Raw genomic sequence first — 18,923 nt, 5'->3', positions numbered from 1 at the left:
GCTATGCGTGGCCATTAGAATCTAAAACAAAGACATTGTGGAGCAATCTGCGATTACCGGCTCAGCCACAAATAAGAATTGCGACGATCCAGGGCATTGCAGGACATTTGTGTTATTAAATAAGCCATCTTGAGTATTTCCTTGAAGTAAGTGATTGCTCCAAAATGGGGCCGTGATGCTGACCCCACATGACCCGGAGACCCCTCTCTCGGGAAACCCACCTCGGATATATCTCATCAATGCCCACTCAGCAAAGACACTACACAACATCATCTCAAAGACATTATGACCGCAACCATCTCTCATGAGTCACTGAATGCCACACTCACAGGCCTCAGGACCTCCGACGTGATTCAATTTCGGGGCATTCCGTATGGCCGAATCCCGCGACGATTCGCCGCGCCTGAGAAGCTAGACAGGTATCCCAGATTTCTCGACTGCACTAACTTTGGGTAATACCTCCTACTTTTCATATAATAAACCTAAGAGTAACTGAAATAATCAGACCTCGGTGTCCGCAAGTCGCTGTCGATGTCGGACATTTATTGCGCATCCCTCCAGAACATAGGTTCCCAGACGAAGCGGAGGATGAGTTCAAATGCACCAATTTAGACGTCGTATTGCCTGACAGGGGACCAGACGTGGCAAACTCAAATTTACCGGTCTTAGTCTGGATACATGGTAACTTGCTTATCGAACCTCTATCGTCAGAAACTGAATGAGGGACAGGAGGCTCACAAGCCGTGACATTTGGAAGCGCTGCATCTGGAGTTTGCGGTATGGATACAGCTCAAATGATGGCATGTGCTGACATATTCCACCAGATATGAGCAAAATAGTAGCCGACTCCCTCCGCCTGGGAAAGCCAATTATCGCTGTATCCGTTCAGTATCGACTTAATGTCTTTGCTCTGGGCAATGGAAGAGGGCCTCCAAACATAGCGCTTCGTGATCAAGAGTTAGCTTTGCAGTGGGTTCAAGATCATATTTCAGGCTTTGGTGGTGATCCGGTACTTGAATACTCTAGAGTTTAATGAGAAGAAAGCTAACAAAACGTACAGAATATGATTACTCTAGCGGGTGAGAGTGCCGGGGCGATTTATTGTCACGCCCACCTTGTTGCAAACGCGCGCGTGCGACAAGTCATTCTCTCATCTGGCTCATTGTTCCTGTCGCCACCTCAGCCTCGACATTTGGTAGAAAGTTTTCGGGACACAGTTTCCACGAACTTGAAGGACATTGATCAAACGCACGATTTGGAAACTGCATCTGCAAGCGATGTTGTTGAGGCAGTCAGAAGATCTGGTCTGCAGTCATTTTTCCTCGAATGGGAAGAATCTTTCAATGCTTGGCAGACCAGGACGGGCTGTGCAGAGAGAGTACTCCTCAGCGATGTAACGAAAGAGGTTAGTTCGCTCATGACATTGGGAGTGGCTGTGCTAATGAGTTGAAAGGGAGCCATTTACCAAGCTGGAGTATGGGCAACAGACCCAGACGACATAGCGAAAGCCTTTGATGCGTCCGAGCAATATGGCGACGAGCTCAAGAAATTGTATCATATCTACCCCGACCGACCTTCATCCTGCAAAACAGGGGCGTTGGACTTCATCAACGACTACAAGTACCTACTACCAGTCCAGCTGCTCGAGAGATCCTTCAAAGATGCAAATAAGCCTGCTTTTAGGTGCCTGATTGACGAAGCAAACCCATGGCAGCCTTCTAGTGGAGCTCATCACGCCGTCGACCTCGTTCTCTTGTTCGGAGGCTTCGATCTGAGCTTTGCGCCTAGTGCTGAGCGCGTTGGCCAGGCTATGCGCGAGGCGTGGATCAAGTTTATATGTGGCGGGGATCCATGGTCTGGCGCGATGGACAAGTATTATGGGTTCGGTCCTCACGGGAGTATAAAGACTCTTGAAGATTGGGAGGTTCAGTCACGGCGACGTATTGGACTAGCGGAGAAGTTGAGTGAGATGGAGAGCTCGTTGTTGGATAAGACATCTCGTGGGCTCGCTGCTGGAAAAGTGAGTTTGTTGAACTGATACAATCATTTCAAGATCCTTATTTGATTACTACAATCTGAGACTCCAAACCCATGGGTATTCTTCTGTCATCCCGTCCCCTCCTGTCGAATCACCTTTATAAAGACGCCATCAAAGACCGGAAGCGTGATCGTTTCCGCGCCGCTGGCTGCCTGCGAATCGTAGCTAGAAGAGCCATAAGACTCGACACAACAGTGATGTCAAACGATGGCGTAGAGTCAACTGGAAGAAGGAGAACTCCGTTGTTGTAAGTTATAGGCAGCTCGCTCTCAAAGCCATGGTGGTGATAGATCGCTAGGATCGAACCATCGTCGTCGCCATTTCGTTCTAAATCCACCAGATCATAGCGCAAAGTTCCCTTCTCAGCGGGGTGAACTTGCCAATCACAGCGACGATGTGAGTCTGCAAAGGCCCCATCTATGCTCATGTAAGGATATCGAATGATTCTCTTCTTCGTTTCTTTCTCAGGCAGAGGGTAACATTCCCGTGCCGTGAGTTCAAACGAGGAATGTCCAGAGTGTATCTGCAACGTAACACTCCCATCTCCATCAATCGGCGATGATCTACCAATCTTATCAGTATAAGCTTTCTCTCCACACTGATCAAACTTACACCTCCGCATCCAAAGGGTCTCGACCCATAACTCTCTCATGAATAGAAACACTAGCGTCCACGTCTACCAGGAACCGAGCGTTGTCACCGGCATGATAGCCGCTAGGCTTTCGAAGAAGGCATAGTTCCACCTTGTAACTCTCCGAGCCCATGGGATGAACGCCCACTTTTTCGGAATATTCCTTTGATATATCGTAGATAGCGAAATGGGAGGTTGTGTCGTCATGTTTTGGGATGTAGAGCGCTTTGGATAAGCGTTCGGGGACGTGGGATATTATGTCGAGCATGTTTACGGTGCTGCGTGGTCCGTGATGGAGATATACTGAAGAAATGTCAAAGGCCATGATATTTATATTATGCGATAAAAACGGTTGGAAGTTTGTCTCCAGATTTAAACTCCAGATGAGGAAAATAAAAGAAATCCATTTTACCAAGAAACCTTGTGACGTTTTATCGAAGCTTGATCTCATGATCAGACGTTGCCAAGAGGAACTAAACAGTTTGCATAACGTACATAGCCACTCATCACAATCACAATTACAACGGACTTTTCCTGATAATTTCTAATCGAGGGTGATATTGGGAAATCCGAGTGGGGCTGACAAGTCCGATTCTGTCGCCACTCACAAAACTTCCTATTTGGGTATTAAGACGGTGACTAAGAATAGAAAAGTCCGATTTATCGGGGATGAGATGTCCGATTTGGAGTAAGCAGAGCATGTGAATGGCTTCGAAATCGGATTTGGCTGGGATGTTTTGGGACTTAATAAAAGCCACGGTCCCATACTTTTCCACTGTTGAATTTGGCTAAATTGATCAGATGCTAAGTTGATATTGAATCACTTGCCACTGGTAACATCTCGAGCATTGTCTATAAGTACCGAGACTTTACTTCATCGTTCCTCCTCCTCTAACGCTACGGCTGAGCAACTCCATTTGGAAATCATCACCATGTCCACCAAAAAGTCAATGCGGTCTATCATGGCCAGAATAACAGGTCAACACCGACCTCGCCTCACGATACGGTACATCTCCCAATCCTAACTCTGAGCTCTCACTAACCTTGCAGACCGGACTACGATTATGTCTTCGTTAGCGGAAGTGGTGAAGATGCAAAAGGCCAATATCTTCGCGGCAAGCTATCACTCTTCATCCCAGAAGGGCAAAACATCACCAGCGTTCAACTGAAGTTAACCAGTCGAATGTGGCTTGGGTAGGTTCATCCCGAAGATTAGAGGCTGGCGCGGGAGCTAACGGTTACGATTAGAGACCACAAGGTTGACGCCGAAGAGGCTGTAAAATGGCAACGGGGTGAAAGTACCGTTCATCAATGGAAGCCATTCAGCGTCATCGATAAAATCGGAGAGCCGTTTAAGAATGGCAAGAATTTTGAATGGCCTTTTGAGTTGTTCATTCGAGGTGATCAGGAGGAATCGTTCAAGGGTTGTACGCGATGCAATATCACATACCTACTTGAAGCCTGGACGGTGGATGGAAATTCATCGAACAGCTTCAAGACGTTTTCACCGATTCGAATCATTCGTACACCAGGGTTCTCTTCGTACGAACTCATGGATCCGACGACTGTGCAGGGGAAATGGTCCGAGATAGCGGAGTACAACGTATCCATTCGACATCGAGCGATTGCGCTGGGAGGATTGATTCCTATCGAAGCTCACCTTGCGCCGCTCGATCCGGCGGCGAAGATTACAAAAGCTAGATTTTTCTTGCGAGAAAAGCACGACGTGGCGAATGAGCCTGATGTAGAAGAGCCCTGTTATGAGGGACAGCGGATAGTGACGGAGTGGCCGTTGGAGTTGAACGACGAGCCTCAGCAGCGGTGGCAGCAATGTCTACACCTCCCCATCGCTGTGAGGAACTGTTCACCTGACTTTTCAGTCTGTGGAGTCTCCATCACGCATTCGCTGCACTTTGAGGCTACGATAACCAACAATGGCGTCACCACTGAGGAGGAGGTCTCGATGCCTTTACATCTCTTCATCTCGCCGGAACTGCCAGTGAATGGCTGGGGTGTTTTCGTGAGGGATCATGTTATCGCTGCAAAAGAGGTAAAGAGCCTTTTGGCAGAGGGCATCAGTGTTCCGCCGAAATACTGCAAGGGGGACTTTGTGGTGGAGGACCATGAAGTTCCTCCTCCAGCGTATAGCGAAGCATGATGGGGAGAGTCGTAAGGGGCGAGGAGTTATATCAGGTGCATATAGTCTTTTTATTATACCACGGACAAGGGTCAGCGCGTTCTACCTATGATACCAAAATTCATTAATACCAAGTCATCAAGTCATCATAGTCGTAGCATCATCAGTTTGTGGAGTGATGTAAGCTGAGTCCCAAAGTTCCTACTCCAGTTAGTGATACCCTCGACAAGTTGCGAGCCATTACCTACCCAGTCAATCCCATCGGGTCTGAACCAGTCGACATTGGTAGCCCAGTCCTCGAACCTCAGCTCGACATCTTCAGGCAAGAAAGTCGGTGCAGGATCTCGCTTTGAGAGATAAGATCTACCTAGGTTAGTCACCAATTCCGTGGCGGGACAATCAAGAACGACTTACCGTAGACAACGGATAACGCGATAAACACTTGAACAAGCCGGACTCTTCATCTTGAGTGCTTCCATTCTCGTTATAGCAGCGTCGACAGCAGATATATGCTCCGTCGGGTCAGAGTCATCAGGCATATCAAGCATGCATGAAGTTAACGCTACAGCGCCGTGAAGCGCGTTGCAACTGATCGCGCCTTTGACGAGCCATCGATAGCACTTTAATCGTGGTAGTTCGTAGAATTGGTGATGGACATCAAGCAGTGCGAGGCCTGACTTTATACACTTGTCCCGTGACTCAGCGCGAAAATGACTGGCCTTGGAGCTGTGGAAAGGTCGATGAAGAAGGAGGTAGAGTTGATGCGCGTAGGTTTGGAGCATACACCAATGCGCATAGCCTGCTGTGTTGAGAATACTCCGGCGACCGTTGACGAGATATGCAGCATCCCATTGCAACTGTTCTTTTTCTACAGCTGTGTCATACTGGTGTAAAATCGTGGTGTTCAATTTGTCGTCTCCAGAAATATGTGAGCAGATTTGCGTTGATAATTGGAACAAGCGGACTTGGAATTTGAGGAGTGAAGTATCGGTGAACTCGCAGGGTGAATCCTTGGGCGACTGTTTTATACTGTGTTCTTGGATATCTTTGTCGTTGACCCATGCCGGCATTGTCGCCTTCATGTTCAACAGGAACGTGAGGTCGATATCTCTGAAGCACAGGGCTTGGTAGGTATGGATGATCAGGATACCTGCCCAGCAACGTCGGCGGCGCTCTTGTTCAATACAATTAGGTCCTTCAATATCCGTATGGCAGCGCAGGGCAATGGCGATGTTAAGAGCACTGCCGAGAAGTGCCCAGCCATACTCCGGTCCTTCGTTATGCGAGATCATATGAACCAGGATGAGAAGAGCCTCGAGCGTGCTCAGATCATGACGAACCAGGAATTGGTCTTGCGAAAGGGCCGTCATTGCCGCATTTCGGTATTTCTGTGACAGTACCGATAAATCTCGAGGGATCGTGGTGTCTTGCCACAGCACGACCAGGCCAGCATCAGTCGGCTCAATGGTCTTGAGAGTCAGCGAGATGATAGCGAACAGAACAGCAAGCCATGACAAACTCGTCTTCTCGGGAGCTTCGAGGAATTCCAAGTACTGAGTCTGGAATGTCGGGCCATGGAGAATATGGAACAGCGATGAGAGTGTTCCAAAATAGCGGCAAACCAAGTACTCCGTCACAGAAGTTGGCGGTAAAAGCGCAAGCAGTTCGGTGATTGGAACGCAGGGCCCAAAGGACAAAGTAACAGTTGGATTCGGCGAGTCTGGTATAACACTCCTCTCAACAGATGGTCGACGCAGAATATGATCCCATCGCTGCTGTATCGGCTCAGGCGTCGAACTCGGAGACGACACTGTCTCTGTTACCTCTACAGATTGAAGCTGTATCTGCTGCTGAGGCACCGGCTCAACGGCCTCAAGCCTCGTTCTTCGTCGTTTCTGCGGTCCAGTAAAGTTTGATCCGTAAGCGCAAGAGTCTTGCCAGCCTCGTTTGAGGCATGTAGCGCACGGCAGTCCCCGGTCGCATTTCAGCTTGGAGTGTCTGCAGGGATCACAGTTCAAGGGTTTTCTGGGGCGGCGCTTCTGGGCTTGGCTGCGGTTTGGGGAACTGGAACTGCTCGGACTTAGCTGCTCCATATTTAGGTGAGTATGGGAGGATGAATCGGTGAACGGGGAATGTTGTTTTGTGATGTCCGAAAATTGAGATTGAATGATCTGGAAGGAGTAAGCAAAATGAAATCGGAGTCGGAATCGGAAACCGGATTTAGGCTCAAGGATGATTACGTGAGGGTTTGAACCAATCAAGGCGAAACCATGTTAAAATCGGACTTTAAGACTACCCTACCCGGAAGAGGTCAAGGAGGATCTACGACTTAATCTTTCCCGTATGACTCAATTAATACGAAAATAACAATATCAAATTCTTGCACTCAGCTTGATTTTCGTCATCCATCACTTCTGGTGCTGCCAGCTGGAGAAGCTGCCTTGACCTTGAAAGCAGTGGTGCACAACTCGGCAGCTGTCATTCCTGAGCCTTCGTATCAAAGTATAGTCACCATCACAAAAGTCTAGATACGTTTTCCGACTATGGTCACTGTCCGAGCGGACTTGAGAGAAACACTACCTATTTCATTCCTTGTCGGATAATTGGATGCAGGCGTCTCGCCGCGCGTCTTGCTCAGATTACTGGTCTTGGGCCGTTGTAAAAGAAACACCAACTTGTTTCAACATGTGCAACAGCACTAAAAGGTTGTTTTGGACAATAAATGTCACGCCTCCACTAATGGCTTGATTAGATTGCACCCATGCCTAGGTAGATAAGCAGAAACCCTGAATCTGCACGTGTCTGCCTGAATCTAAGTTCACGATACAAACTCACGACCATACTTCTCGAATCACAGAAACCCACGTTTCCTTCTCTAAGTTATTTAAATACCACGGACCCTTTTCAATATAGACCTTTGCAACATTTTCCCCTCTTAACATGAGGTTCTTCCCACTTTTGCTCCTACAACTACAACTCGGTTTGCTGTACGCTTGCCTAGTTGCCGACCAGTCAAAGTTATTCCTCCCTCGGAGTTCTATGACCATGGCGACACCAACGCATGTCTATCCAGGCGTGAATCTCCCTTTGCGAGACATGCCTAAGAGGTCATTCAATCGTAAAGATGAGTATTTGTTCTACCCCATTGGGTTTCCTGAATACAAAAGGAGTCAATCTCAGGTGATGCCGGTGAAAGAGGTTGCGATGATGATTCTCATGGATACCTTGACGGATAAGCCAGATTGGCATAAAAAGGTGTTTGACGAGACAATTGTTAAGAAGTGGAGAAATGAAGCGCGCCAGCAGAGTGAGGATGGATTGTATGCGAGGATCATGCAGGATAAGCTGGAGAAGGGTCCTCGTAAGCCTCGGGATAGGATCATTACTGATACGGCGTTCGACTACGTGAGTTGGCGGTGAAGCTCCTATTTCCTGCTGGTTGGTAATTAATGTTTGACAGTGCATTAAGGAGCTGCGTGGAAAGGCAAGGTACTTCGAGAAGTTTGGTCTCATCCCTACTCTTGATGGACCCGGCAACACGATCATCAAATCAGACTCGTTCATCGACGAGAGTCTTCACCGTGATCTCAACAGAGCGTGCTACACGCTTTTGAAGGATCAAGAAGGCAACGCCGATTGGCACCCGCGAAGTAACGACATGGTTCAAAACCTTATCCATCCTTCCATGCACAGTTTCGTCTACGGTATGTCCCCTCCACCAAGGACAAAGACTTGATACTAAGGATCAACAGATCGTTCACCGTTCATCCAACACGAAGTCGTCGGCGTATCGAACGCACTTGACTTCATGGGCGAAGGTAAGCCCGTGCGAGGTCAGCCCCCTGTGGTCCGACAGAATTTATTCGAGCATGTGTGGGAGCCAGAATTTGCCATTGGTTCAGGAAAGATTGGCTCAGAGTACTGGTCCAATAAATACCAGTGGTTGCCCGCCAACGTTAGATTTCGCGAAGATGGCAGCGCTGAGTTTACAAGCTACGTAAACAATCTTCACCCAACAAGATTTCCTGAAGTCTACAGGACCATCGAGAGGTTGGTTGATGGGGCGATCCCTGCTTGGGATCATTGTCTGCGAGAGGTTAGTCGTTTCAACGACGGGACCTTTGCGGGGAGGAACAAGTCACGCTTTGAACGGATCAACGAAGCATCGTAAACCTCATGTCCCTCCAGTGGAGGTGTTCTTCAGCTAATGGATTTTAGTGACGAAAATGGCGACTTATGGACGCCAGAGTTCAATGTGAAAGAATTCTTTCATAAAGACGTCGAGCTCACGCATCAAGAACTTCGTGACAAGGAAGAAGAGTGTTACCATGAATCAGAGGACCCAGTCGAATTCGACGAAGATGAGGATCAGCGCAGAATGAACGAGGGCCTCCCTCCTCTTACACCCAATGTCGATGATGAGACCATGGCAGAAGTTAAATGGCTCAAGTACCGCGACACCATCCTTCCCGACCCAAAACCCTTTGAAGAAGTTGACTACGCGCCAAAGCAGAGCTTACGAGAAAAGTTCAAGAAAGATGGTTTGCAAATCATTGTCAAGATGGCGAGTATTGAACTCACGCCTGAGAAGCCAGAGTTCCCCGCTGGAAGTTGGCATGTAAGTCAACCCTAGCGCTACCAATATAAGGATTAGCATACTGACATTTGTTTTTTAGCTCGAAGGTCAGATGAATGAGAAGATTGCCGCCACTGCGCTGTACTACTTTGACAGTGAAAACGTGGTGCCAAGCCGTTTATCGTTCCGCATGCAGACGAGCTCACATCTGAATGATGAGATCAAGGCTGGCCAGGATCGCTACAACTACCTTGAAAGGGTGTTTGGGACATGTCTTGGAATGCAAGGCGGATTAGCGAGATCTTGTGTTCAGAGCTACGGTGACGTTGACACGCCAGAGGGTCGACTCCTCGCTTTCCCTAACGTCTTGTAAGTCCTCTCCCCTAAGCATCCACAGCTTTACTAACATTCGTCAAGTCAACACCGCGTGTCTTCTTTCAAGCTCCAAGATCCGACAAAGCCGGGACACCGACGCTTCATGGCTCTTTGGCTGGTTGATCCGCACCGCCGAATCCTTTCGACGGCGAATGTGCCGCCTCAACAAAAGGATTGGTGGACTGGAAGCGGCGAAGTGCCTAGTGGCCTTATGGATATTGAGGAAGCGCGGGCGCATCGGCTTAAGTTGATGGGTGAGCGGACTGCGGAGAAGGTGAGGGCTCACTGGGATTCCATTGACTATAACTTCTGTGAGCATTGATTGGATCTTGGCGTCAGCGTGAGATGAGTTAAAGGTGAAGAAAGGCAGATGATGCGCTCATAGGACCATTCACAGACGGATCCTAGGTCTCATAGAGGCAGCCCACTATTGAAAGTATCACAAAAACTATGCCAAGTACACATGTCATACAACCAAGCCTCAATACGAATCTACATAGCCCAGCTAGGACATTACCGAAGTTCTCTCCTCTCTCCTCTCTCGTCACATCTAGACATATGCAGCGCTCTATATGACATGTGCAAATCACAACGCCCAAAATATTATATCATCTATAAATGAATACGAGATGGCATTAATCTCGAGATTGTCTCTCCACCCAACCATATCGTGATTTATGTCCAAGACAGAATCCTCTCATGATCGACGGCTCACTTGTCTCAGATACTGACCTCTGAGTGGTCACGGAGAAAAAATAAGAAAGTGATCGACATCCGTAGGACAGGGCCAAGAAGGCTCGTAAATTTTGCAAGTGCTGACATGTGCATCACACGACATGGGGGCCGAGACGGGACTTGGGGTATTTGAGGCGCGATGCTATTATTAGAGGGTTGACGTATGTCAACAAGAGAATCAACAAAGGTATAAAAATATCGTCTTAGAACCTCAAGCTTGGTGATTTTGATGTCAGTGTATTCACATCTCAACAAAACATAGAGCATCAGGAGCAACATCGTCATCATTATCATGCATTTCACAACCCTCCTCACCAGCGCAATAGCGCTCGCCCCAACAGCAGCATCCCAACCAACAGCGCGTCAAGCCCCTACCGCCAACGCAGTCATCATGATCGTCAACTCGGCGGACCACAGCCGTCAACCCGTCAGAATTCCCCTCGCGCAACTCACCACTCTCAACTACCAAGTCACCGAGCTGCGTCTCGAGAGTCTCAACGTCAACATCCCCGATATTGAATCACCTGAACTCAGCGATGTTGTTTGTCAGCGGTATAAAGATAAATATGGCGTTCAGCTGGGAAGCACTGAGTTTAGTCACGAGAAGCCAGCGCTAATCAGTACCAACCCTGTGGAGTTTGGTTGGGTTCTGTGCTACCATAAGGATAGGGCTTGAATGCGGTAGACGGAGACCGGGGGTATATGGGGGTATGAGATGGGAGATGGCTTGGGGAAATTGAATACAGTTGCATAGTTATTAATCGCGAGATTATTCACCGTCATTCTTGTTCCTGGCGTGTTTGCAAATGCTAACATTATTAATGCTCGTAGGGTTTAGCAGCTCGGTTGAACTTTGGCCGTCGTAGCCAATCACCACGTAGAACGCTGGGGGATTTCAAATCATCTAACGCTGAGTCTCGAATCCAATTGGTGGGCTCGTAGGGTCACCTCTCGTAAGAAAGATGACGTTGGGGTCTTGAAGTAATTCTCCGATTTCTTCCCCAAAAATTGCTTTCAATGGCCCTGATTATCAAGCATTCCTAGCCGTATCATACTTTGAATTATGAGGTGATTTGCTCTAGAATTAGTGATCTGATCACCGCGGGCTCCACGGCGTGCAGTTTCAAGTGCCGTGGACAAGCATTCCCAGCCATATTTCACGTTGTATTTTAAGGGTTCACTCCAAAATTGCCGAGGGCTCCATGGAGTTCGTATGGGCCTTTGAGTTTCTAAGCGTCTCAACTATTGCTCCGAATGCTACTTTGCACCATCTTCGCTTGATAATCTAGAGCACGATGAAGCATCATTGCCTGCCATTAAAAATGTATTTAAAGACAATGTGCCTCTCAAGTTCAGAGTCTATCATCACAATACAATCACAAATCATTTCGCATCACTTTCGACCAAGTATCTATCAAGCGATAATACTCTTCATCTCAATTAATGCCCATCATGTCAACCGAATCAAAACTCTGGCAGCCCCTCAAACTGGGAAACGCCACTCTCTCCCATCGCATCGCCCTCGCTCCTCTAACACGCTTCCGCAACGACGATGACCATCTCCCCCTCGACCTCATGATAAAATACTACGCCGACCGCGCTTCAACCCCCGGAACTCTCGTCATCAGTGAAGCAACCGGCATTTCCAAAACAGGCGAAGCAGCCCCCAACCTACCAGGCATCACCTCCCCAGAGCAAATCGAGGGCTGGAGAAAGATCTACGACGCTGTCCATGCTAAGGGGAGTTACATGTTTCAACAGATTTGGGACCTTGGAAGGGCGGGCGATCCGGATTATTTGAAGAAGAGGGGGTATAAGTACTCATCGAGTAGCGCAGTTCAGATGGAGGGTAAGAATGCGAAGCCTGAGGCGTTGACGGAGGAGGAGATCTGGGAAAAGATTGGGGAGTTCAGACAGGCTGCGAGGAATGTTGTCGATGCTGGTGGTGATGGTGTTGAGATCCACGGTGCTCATGGGTAAGAAGTGACATTCTTGCTGGACGACAGTTGCTAATGAAGTCTATCGCAGATATCTTATCGACCAGTTCATCAGCGAAAACATCAACAACAGAACCGACAAGTGGGGAGGCTCCGTCGAGAACCGCGCCCGCTTCCTCCTCGAAGTCATCAAAGCCACCGTGGAAGAAATCGGCGCTGAGCGAACCGCCCTCCGTCTAAGTCCCTTTGCAACATTCCAAGCCGCATTTACCGCCAATACCTGGGAGCAATATGGCTACATCTTCAATGAGCTCAAGAAAGCAAGCTACAAGCTCGCTTATGTCTCGCTCGTCGAACCGCGAGGTAACCCAGCTTACCTCGATGCTGCACCCAAAGATCTTGGCTCAGACAAGGTTAATCCCTTTGGAGACAAGAAGCAGAGTCTCGAGTACTTTCTTGAGATGTGGGATAACCAGTCCCCTGTTATTGTTGGAGGTGGATATATCCCCGAGAACGTTTACGATGCTGTTGATGGGAGCTACAAAAAGTGGGATGTTATCGTGGCTTTTGGGCGATGGTTTATCTCGAACCCTGACTTGGTCTTCCGGCTCAAGTATGGTGTTGCTCTAACGCCTTATCAAAGGGATACCTTCTATGCTCCCAAGACTGATAAGGGATACAATGACTATACTTTCAGTCAGAGATATCTGGAGGCTACGAAGGCGCAGACGAAGTACCAGGAATTGGCGGCAATAGAGCAAGCGGTTGAAGCATGATCATAGAATTATAGAAGCTTGAACTGGGCACTTAAGACTTTGTGGATCTCCGACTATCCATTTTCTTCATAGCCGTGAACTATGCTGCAGAATACCCTCTAATCACCGACGCTGATTACTTATTCAGTCTCGGCGCTCTCTCGGGATCTCTCCACCATAGACAAGCCTCCGTTCGAATACTATCCTTCTCAACCTTGGTATCCCCCGGCTGAACAACGATCTGCTTCGGCGATCTCTCTCGTCCATTGTAATTAGGCCACTTTGGACTTCCAGGATATCGATGCTTGTTGGGATCGCCCGTAGCAACGAAACTAGCCAAGTACCCGTGGTAGATGTGGCTGATCTCGGGGTACTGAGTAGTAGGCTCATCCCACGTGAATGCCGTGTCAGCGGTGTGAGGAATACCCTGCCACGCAGGGAAGCTGTTGTTGGTGTTGAAGCGGACTTTCCATGTCGGGACTCCGGCGGTGGAGGCGCGGTATGCAGTTTCTTGGCCGGGGCAGATGTAGGCGTAGTCGCTCCAGGCGGCGGAGATGCGGTTGTATTGAGTGCTGTTGGGGGAGTTTGCGAATGGTGAGTCTTTGTACTTTGCGGGATCGAGGTATAGAGCAGATAGCTGCTTCAGGTCTTTGTTGGTCAAAGCTGGTGAGATGTTGTGGAGATAATCGAGGAACTCCTTGTTGGTCTCCAGGTCACCAGGAGTGTAAAACTTGGCTTCGTCGGTGACAGTAGAAGTGATGGTCGGGACGTGGAAAAATGTTCCGTCGTAACCAGATCGAGAGCCAGGTTTCTGAAAGAGAGGTCCACCATGCACGGGTTGGAATGGCCACGTCAGTTGAGGATCGTAGTCATGGTACAACTTGGTACTGATGTTTCTGATAGCGTTGACATCTGCTCCCTTCAGGCACTTGAGCGTTGCCTTATTTCCCTTCTTCTTGTCACATCCAAGGTACGTAATGTACTCGTCATACTGTCGCTTATACAAAGGATAAGTATCATTCGGAAAAGCCCGTGAAGTGACCGAACCAGACTGATGAATCGCCCGAGCAAACAACTGCTTATTATCCTTTCCGTAGTTGTGAAAGTAATGAATGCCCACTGAATGGCCACCAGCAGAGCGACCACCAATAGTGACAGCATCCTTATCACCGCCAAAGGCACCAATATGCTTCTGCACAAACTCCAAGAAGAATCGCTGGTCTCGAATACCTAGGTTCGACAGACCTTCATCTTGGAAGAGCTTGGATGGCAGAAACCCGAGAGAGTTGACGCGGTAGTGGAAGTTGACTACCACGATGGGAACCTTGGACGAGGCAGCGAATGCAGCGGCGTCGAAACTAGCCCAGCTGCCAGCGTAAAAAGCACCGCCATGGATCCACACAAGAACAGGAAGTTTCTTGCTCAAAGGTACGCCCTTGGGTCGAAACACGTTGAAGTTGAGGCACGCCTCGCTCTGTGAGTCGAGAGGTACTCTGGATGATACTTCTTGGACACAAGCTTTGCCAAAGCTGTCCGCTTTCTTCACGCCCTTGAACTTCTCAGGCCAAGAAACAGGGTGAAAGCGATGCTCGCCGGTTGGTTGAGTGGCGTAGTCGATACCCAGCCAAGCATCAATAGGCGCAGGGAGCTTCTGCTTGGTGAAAGTACTGTTGACAGTGGTGCCGGAGAAACTACCGTAGCCATCAAGCTTAACGGCGTTGTAATGTCCTCCAGTGGCTTGCGCAACAGGCGACAACGCCAGAAGCGTTCCGAGATTTGACAGGACCTTCATGGTGATGCAGGTGTGAGAGAACGAAGGGAAAAGAAAAAGGGAGGCATGTCAAATTTATATATCGCGCTATCAATGCCGTTTAAGCTTAAATCCCCCGCATATCAGTCGACATCGCCCCCGAAATCGTGCAAGAGCCGACAGGGTCGGATACGAACGCATTACTAGTGGAGTATGGCATCACCATCCTCGGTTTTCCGGGTTTAGAAATAGGCCCGACATTATGTGCCAAGTTATTGGCTTGCGAGCGATGATCAATTTAACAGAATGTGAAGTCTAATGTTGGGGGAAAACAAAACTTTGGGACTTCGATCCTAAATGACAAAGAGACTTTGGGACTTTAGCATAAGTTTAGCATGCCTTTGCTCATTTTAGATGCCTCTACTAACTTTAGGATACCGTTACTGAGTTTAGGATATCTTTGCTAAGTTTATTTCGACATTTTGTTTCAATGTCTGATGTATCCTTGTTCCTGAGGGAGATATGCAGTATCGCCAAGGGTTGGTGATATAAAAAAAAAGGAGGAATGTGATTCGCTAGTTTAATCGATGAAATACAAGGGGGGTCTGGTGGATACCGGGACCGGCAACCTCGTACTCTTTCTCAATCTGCTCTCGGGACTCTGGATCGATCACTAGAGTGGATAACTCCAAAAGCCAAATCGCGTGGCCGTGAGATATAATATCCCCCCTTTCAAGCTGTTTACTCTTCTCTGACCACATGTAAGGATGGCCATGCTTCCTTGCAACCTCTTCCCAGGCCTGCACGGTGTAGCAATCGAACTCCAAGTCCTCGGTGCTGCACCAAGCAATTGTGGCAACTGTTTTTGTTCTGCGGTAGGTAAACGAACTGGCATGATGCTTCCTGCTCGCACTCCACAGCACCATGATTTCGAGGCTCGGCATACGCAACGCGACCTGTGCGGCGTTTTGGAGCAAGACCGAGACCGCTTGTGGTTTAAAGTGGCGGTTGAAGTGCCTGGTTGTAAGGACAATCGTTTGGAGATTTTTCCACGTCCAACTTGATTGACAATGTGAGAAGAAGGTTTCAGCCTCGACCATGAAGGAAATCGACAAATGCTGGAGGTTAAGGCTCCTCGCGGCGAACTGTTTACTGTTTTCGTCTACCCAACGCTGTTGCTGGACATAAACGCACCTGGGGCCATGAAATAGCGGAGCGAGTAGCAAGTGTTCTTTGCAGAAATCTTCAAATACCGTCAATGTTCGCAGCGTGGTTGGGTGTATATTCGCGATCAGGTCATCTGTAGTGCCCTTCAGTATAAAAGACTGGTCCGAGCATTCGGGAGGTACCCACATTCTTGGCGGCTGTTGGAGTTCTGGAACGTGATGAACTTGCGCGTCGCTGTACACCCACGTCTCTAGTTGAAGATGCACAAGTCTAGGACAAGCGTTGACCAATCTCGCAATGTCTGAAGGTTGGAACCGATTTCGATAGTAACGGCGAATTACGAACTTCGTGACTGCATCGGCCAGGGGCAGTTTCATGTCGTTGTTAAGACGTATCGGCCGAAAGCAGGTCGCTATTGCCCTCACAACAGAAGCCAATGCAACCGTTCGCCAGTCGTGGCCTGGATCAATGGTGAGTACCGGTATCCTTTGCGATTCTCCAGGACAGCCGATAAACCAATTTTTGAGCCAATGAGCCTGTTCTCGGACGCTGTAAGCATTGAACTCTAACGTCAAACCTCTCTCGGTACAGTCACAAGAGCTCAGGGTGCTGAAGAGTTGGTAGAGGTGATATTCTGGTAGTCTCATGAGTTGGGCTACTGCGCCGTTGATCGTCGGCATTTGGTGAGTGATCGTCGGCATTTGGCGAGTGTTTGCAGCGAAGCATTCATGGCATACGGGGCCCCGGAGTTCTCATGTTGAACCAAAGACGCTGTATTGCAGCGCGTGGCTGTGCACTCAATTGCGCCAAACTCGCGAGACCATGCTGGCAGACCGTGAGGTTGTGGAAGGTTCTCTCTTCCATGAATGTCCGCCATTCTCGGCATACGGAAGCATAGACATGTCTGCGGCGATAATGATGGGATAGAAAGTCTAGAATGTAGTGCTGAATTTCTCGGGGCAGACGGTTCCATCTCGTCGTTGTTCCGACTGGGGCAGTGCTTTGGGTGGCTTGTGGTGGTGCTAATTGGACTGAAGGCTGAATAAGATGAATGCAATGTGAGTGCGACATGATGAATTGAAGAGATGCCGGATAGACGATGTCTGAACTAAAGCTTTTGGTGAATTGATGTGATGTTCTGGGTAAAATTCGAGCTGCTGAGGTGGGGAGGAAAGAGAGCTCACGACCTTCCTTGACCCTAAATGACAAAAAGGCTTAGGTAACTTGCCATAAGCCTAGGGTACATTTTGCTGAGTTTGTTTTGGCATCCGATACCAAAGTCTGTTGTCTTCCTGCTTCCCGAGGAGGGACTCAGCACAGGATGCTTCTTACCTGCAAAGCTGTTTGACTGACGACTGACCTTATAAAAGAAGGTGAGAACGCTTCAGGAAGAGCGGCTCCACATACGGAAAGCCGAGCAAGAATTGAATCCTTGGCGATGCAGCCAGGACTTGGAAAGAAATCAGGCAGGAGTTCCCAATCTGAGATGTCTTCATATGATCAAACGTCACCAGATGTTGAGCGCCCATAAGTCCGGTCAGATGAAAGGCTCCAGGTTCGTTGATGCATGGCGCCTTGGTGGACATGATAATATTTAAACAAAACGTGTTGCCATTTCCACAAGTTTCTTTAGTTTAGCACCTTTCCGCCAGTCTACAGGCCTACCCACTCCAAAGACTTATCCCATAATCTGGCCGCTTTCTCAGTATCACACGCATGCTCCCCATGTCCTCTTGCATACAACGGAGATGAAGGATCCCATTTCCCAACGATTTGACAGTCCTCAAGATACTTCCCGCCTTGTCCTTCCAAAGCCTGAGCGACAGCTGCCCAGACACTTGTAGCAGCACCTTGGTCCGGGAGCTTCCAAATGGTCTTGAGATATGGATCCACTGCAAGCCCGCTCTTTTGTTCCTCAGATAAATGCCTTCCCAGATCTGTGAGGACGCCGCCTGGCTGAACACTCCACGCATGGATACCCTCACTGGCGTACCTCCGCTCGATCTCATTCGCTGTCCAGAGGTTGGCAGTCTTGCTTTGAGAGTAGGCTTTGTTGGGATCGTAGCAGCCTTCCATGTTGACGTTGTCAAAGTCAATCTCGCCGAAACGATGGGCAAGCGAGCTCAGCATAACGACTCGCGATGCATGATCAGATGTCGCACCTTTTGCCAGAGCAGGTTTGAGTAGTTGGAACAAGAGGAAGTGGGCAAGATGGTTTGTTCCGAATTGCGTTTCGAAGCCCTCTTTCGTGCGCCCTTCTGGTGTACACATGACCCCAGCGTTGCAGATAAGGATATTCAGTTTCAGACTCTCGGATAAGAACTTGGCGGCGCACGAGCGAACACTCTCCAGCGATTCCAGGTCAAGTTCGAGAAGATGGACACGCTCACCCTGCGCGAGGTCGCCTAGGGCTGACTTTGCCTTTTCGAGGTCTCGAGCCGTTAGATATAGAGTTGCGCCAGTGAGATGCAGCGCTTTTGCCGTCTCAACGCCGATACCCGCAGAACATCCGGTTATAAAGACGACCAGGTCGCTCAATTTCCCTTCCAGTCCTTCATCCTTGATGATCTGGACAGCTGTTGGTCGTGAGTCTCCTGGTCCATTGGGAGACTCATGAATGGTGACGTAGCGATCGGCCATGGCGTTGATATAAGAGGGTAACGAGAAGTAGAGAGACTCGACTACAAGCAAGGCAACTTGGATAAAGAAGAAAAAGATAAATTTGGTTTTTGGGGAGGCGATGAAGCTGGTATTTACACCGATATTCTCTCGACATGCCGCGTTTCACGATGCAACATGTCCGAGCTGAAACGCCTATGATT

At 48.8% G+C, this 18,923-nt stretch overlaps 10 protein-coding genes across 10 annotated transcripts; 5 read left to right on the top strand and 5 right to left on the bottom strand.

The window, feature by feature from the left end:
- Positions 1–285: 285 nt before the first annotated feature.
- On the top strand, positions 286–2,038 carry FPRO_14534 (uncharacterized protein; the record flags this gene model as incomplete). Its single annotated transcript, XM_031219572.1, has 6 exons — positions 286–452; positions 506–681; positions 730–777; positions 825–1,009; positions 1,061–1,405; positions 1,454–2,038. The coding sequence occupies 6 exons, from the start codon at positions 286–288 to the stop codon at positions 2,036–2,038; spliced, it is 1,506 nt and encodes a 501-aa protein (XP_031085316.1).
- A 97-nt stretch (positions 2,039–2,135) lies between these two features.
- On the bottom strand, positions 2,136–2,994 carry FPRO_14533 (uncharacterized protein; the record flags this gene model as incomplete). The annotated part of the gene is made up of 2 exons (XM_031219568.1): positions 2,136–2,601; positions 2,651–2,994. 2 exons carry the CDS (start codon positions 2,992–2,994, stop codon positions 2,136–2,138), a joined length of 810 nt encoding a protein of 269 aa, XP_031085315.1.
- A 607-nt stretch (positions 2,995–3,601) lies between these two features.
- On the top strand, positions 3,602–4,827 carry FPRO_14532 (uncharacterized protein; the record flags this gene model as incomplete). Its single annotated transcript, XM_031219567.1, has 3 exons — positions 3,602–3,675; positions 3,720–3,863; positions 3,918–4,827. The coding sequence occupies 3 exons, from the start codon at positions 3,602–3,604 to the stop codon at positions 4,825–4,827; spliced, it is 1,128 nt and encodes a 375-aa protein (XP_031085314.1).
- Positions 4,828–4,944: 117 nt separating this feature from the next.
- FPRO_14531 (uncharacterized protein) lies at positions 4,945–6,899 on the bottom strand (the record flags this gene model as incomplete). The annotated part of the gene is made up of 3 exons (XM_031219566.1): positions 4,945–5,007; positions 5,055–5,169; positions 5,221–6,899. 3 exons carry the CDS (start codon positions 6,897–6,899, stop codon positions 4,945–4,947), a joined length of 1,857 nt encoding a protein of 618 aa, XP_031085313.1.
- Positions 6,900–7,851: 952 nt separating this feature from the next.
- FPRO_14530 (uncharacterized protein) lies at positions 7,852–10,079 on the top strand (the record flags this gene model as incomplete). Its single annotated transcript, XM_031219565.1, has 6 exons — positions 7,852–8,211; positions 8,267–8,510; positions 8,559–8,973; positions 9,025–9,424; positions 9,483–9,751; positions 9,800–10,079. 6 exons carry the CDS (start codon positions 7,852–7,854, stop codon positions 10,077–10,079), a joined length of 1,968 nt encoding a protein of 655 aa, XP_031085312.1.
- Positions 10,080–10,784: 705 nt separating this feature from the next.
- Positions 10,785–11,168, top strand: FPRO_14529 (uncharacterized protein; the record flags this gene model as incomplete). The annotated part of the gene is made up of 1 exon (XM_031219564.1): positions 10,785–11,168. The coding sequence occupies one exon, from the start codon at positions 10,785–10,787 to the stop codon at positions 11,166–11,168; it is 384 nt and encodes a 127-aa protein (XP_031085311.1).
- Positions 11,169–11,944: 776 nt separating this feature from the next.
- Positions 11,945–13,205, top strand: FPRO_14528 (putative NADPH2 dehydrogenase chain OYE2; the record flags this gene model as incomplete). Its single annotated transcript, XM_031219563.1, has 2 exons — positions 11,945–12,468; positions 12,521–13,205. 2 exons carry the CDS (start codon positions 11,945–11,947, stop codon positions 13,203–13,205), a joined length of 1,209 nt encoding a protein of 402 aa, XP_031085310.1.
- A 115-nt stretch (positions 13,206–13,320) lies between these two features.
- On the bottom strand, positions 13,321–14,976 carry FPRO_14527 (uncharacterized protein; the record flags this gene model as incomplete). Its single annotated transcript, XM_031219562.1, has 1 exon — positions 13,321–14,976. The coding sequence occupies one exon, from the start codon at positions 14,974–14,976 to the stop codon at positions 13,321–13,323; it is 1,656 nt and encodes a 551-aa protein (XP_031085309.1).
- A 533-nt stretch (positions 14,977–15,509) lies between these two features.
- FPRO_14526 (uncharacterized protein) lies at positions 15,510–16,781 on the bottom strand (the record flags this gene model as incomplete). The annotated part of the gene is made up of 1 exon (XM_031219561.1): positions 15,510–16,781. One exon carries the CDS (start codon positions 16,779–16,781, stop codon positions 15,510–15,512), a length of 1,272 nt encoding a protein of 423 aa, XP_031085308.1.
- A 973-nt stretch (positions 16,782–17,754) lies between these two features.
- Positions 17,755–18,741, bottom strand: FPRO_14525 (related to reductases; the record flags this gene model as incomplete). Its single annotated transcript, XM_031219560.1, has 1 exon — positions 17,755–18,741. One exon carries the CDS (start codon positions 18,739–18,741, stop codon positions 17,755–17,757), a length of 987 nt encoding a protein of 328 aa, XP_031085307.1.
- Positions 18,742–18,923: the final 182 nt, after the last annotated feature.

Source organism: Fusarium proliferatum (genome assembly GCF_900067095.1).
Source record: "Fusarium proliferatum ET1 genome assembly, contig: FPRO_scaffold008, whole genome shotgun sequence".
Classification (NCBI taxonomy): Eukaryota; Fungi; Ascomycota; class Sordariomycetes; order Hypocreales; family Nectriaceae; genus Fusarium; species Fusarium proliferatum.
This window is presented reverse-complemented; position numbering and strand designations above follow the sequence as displayed.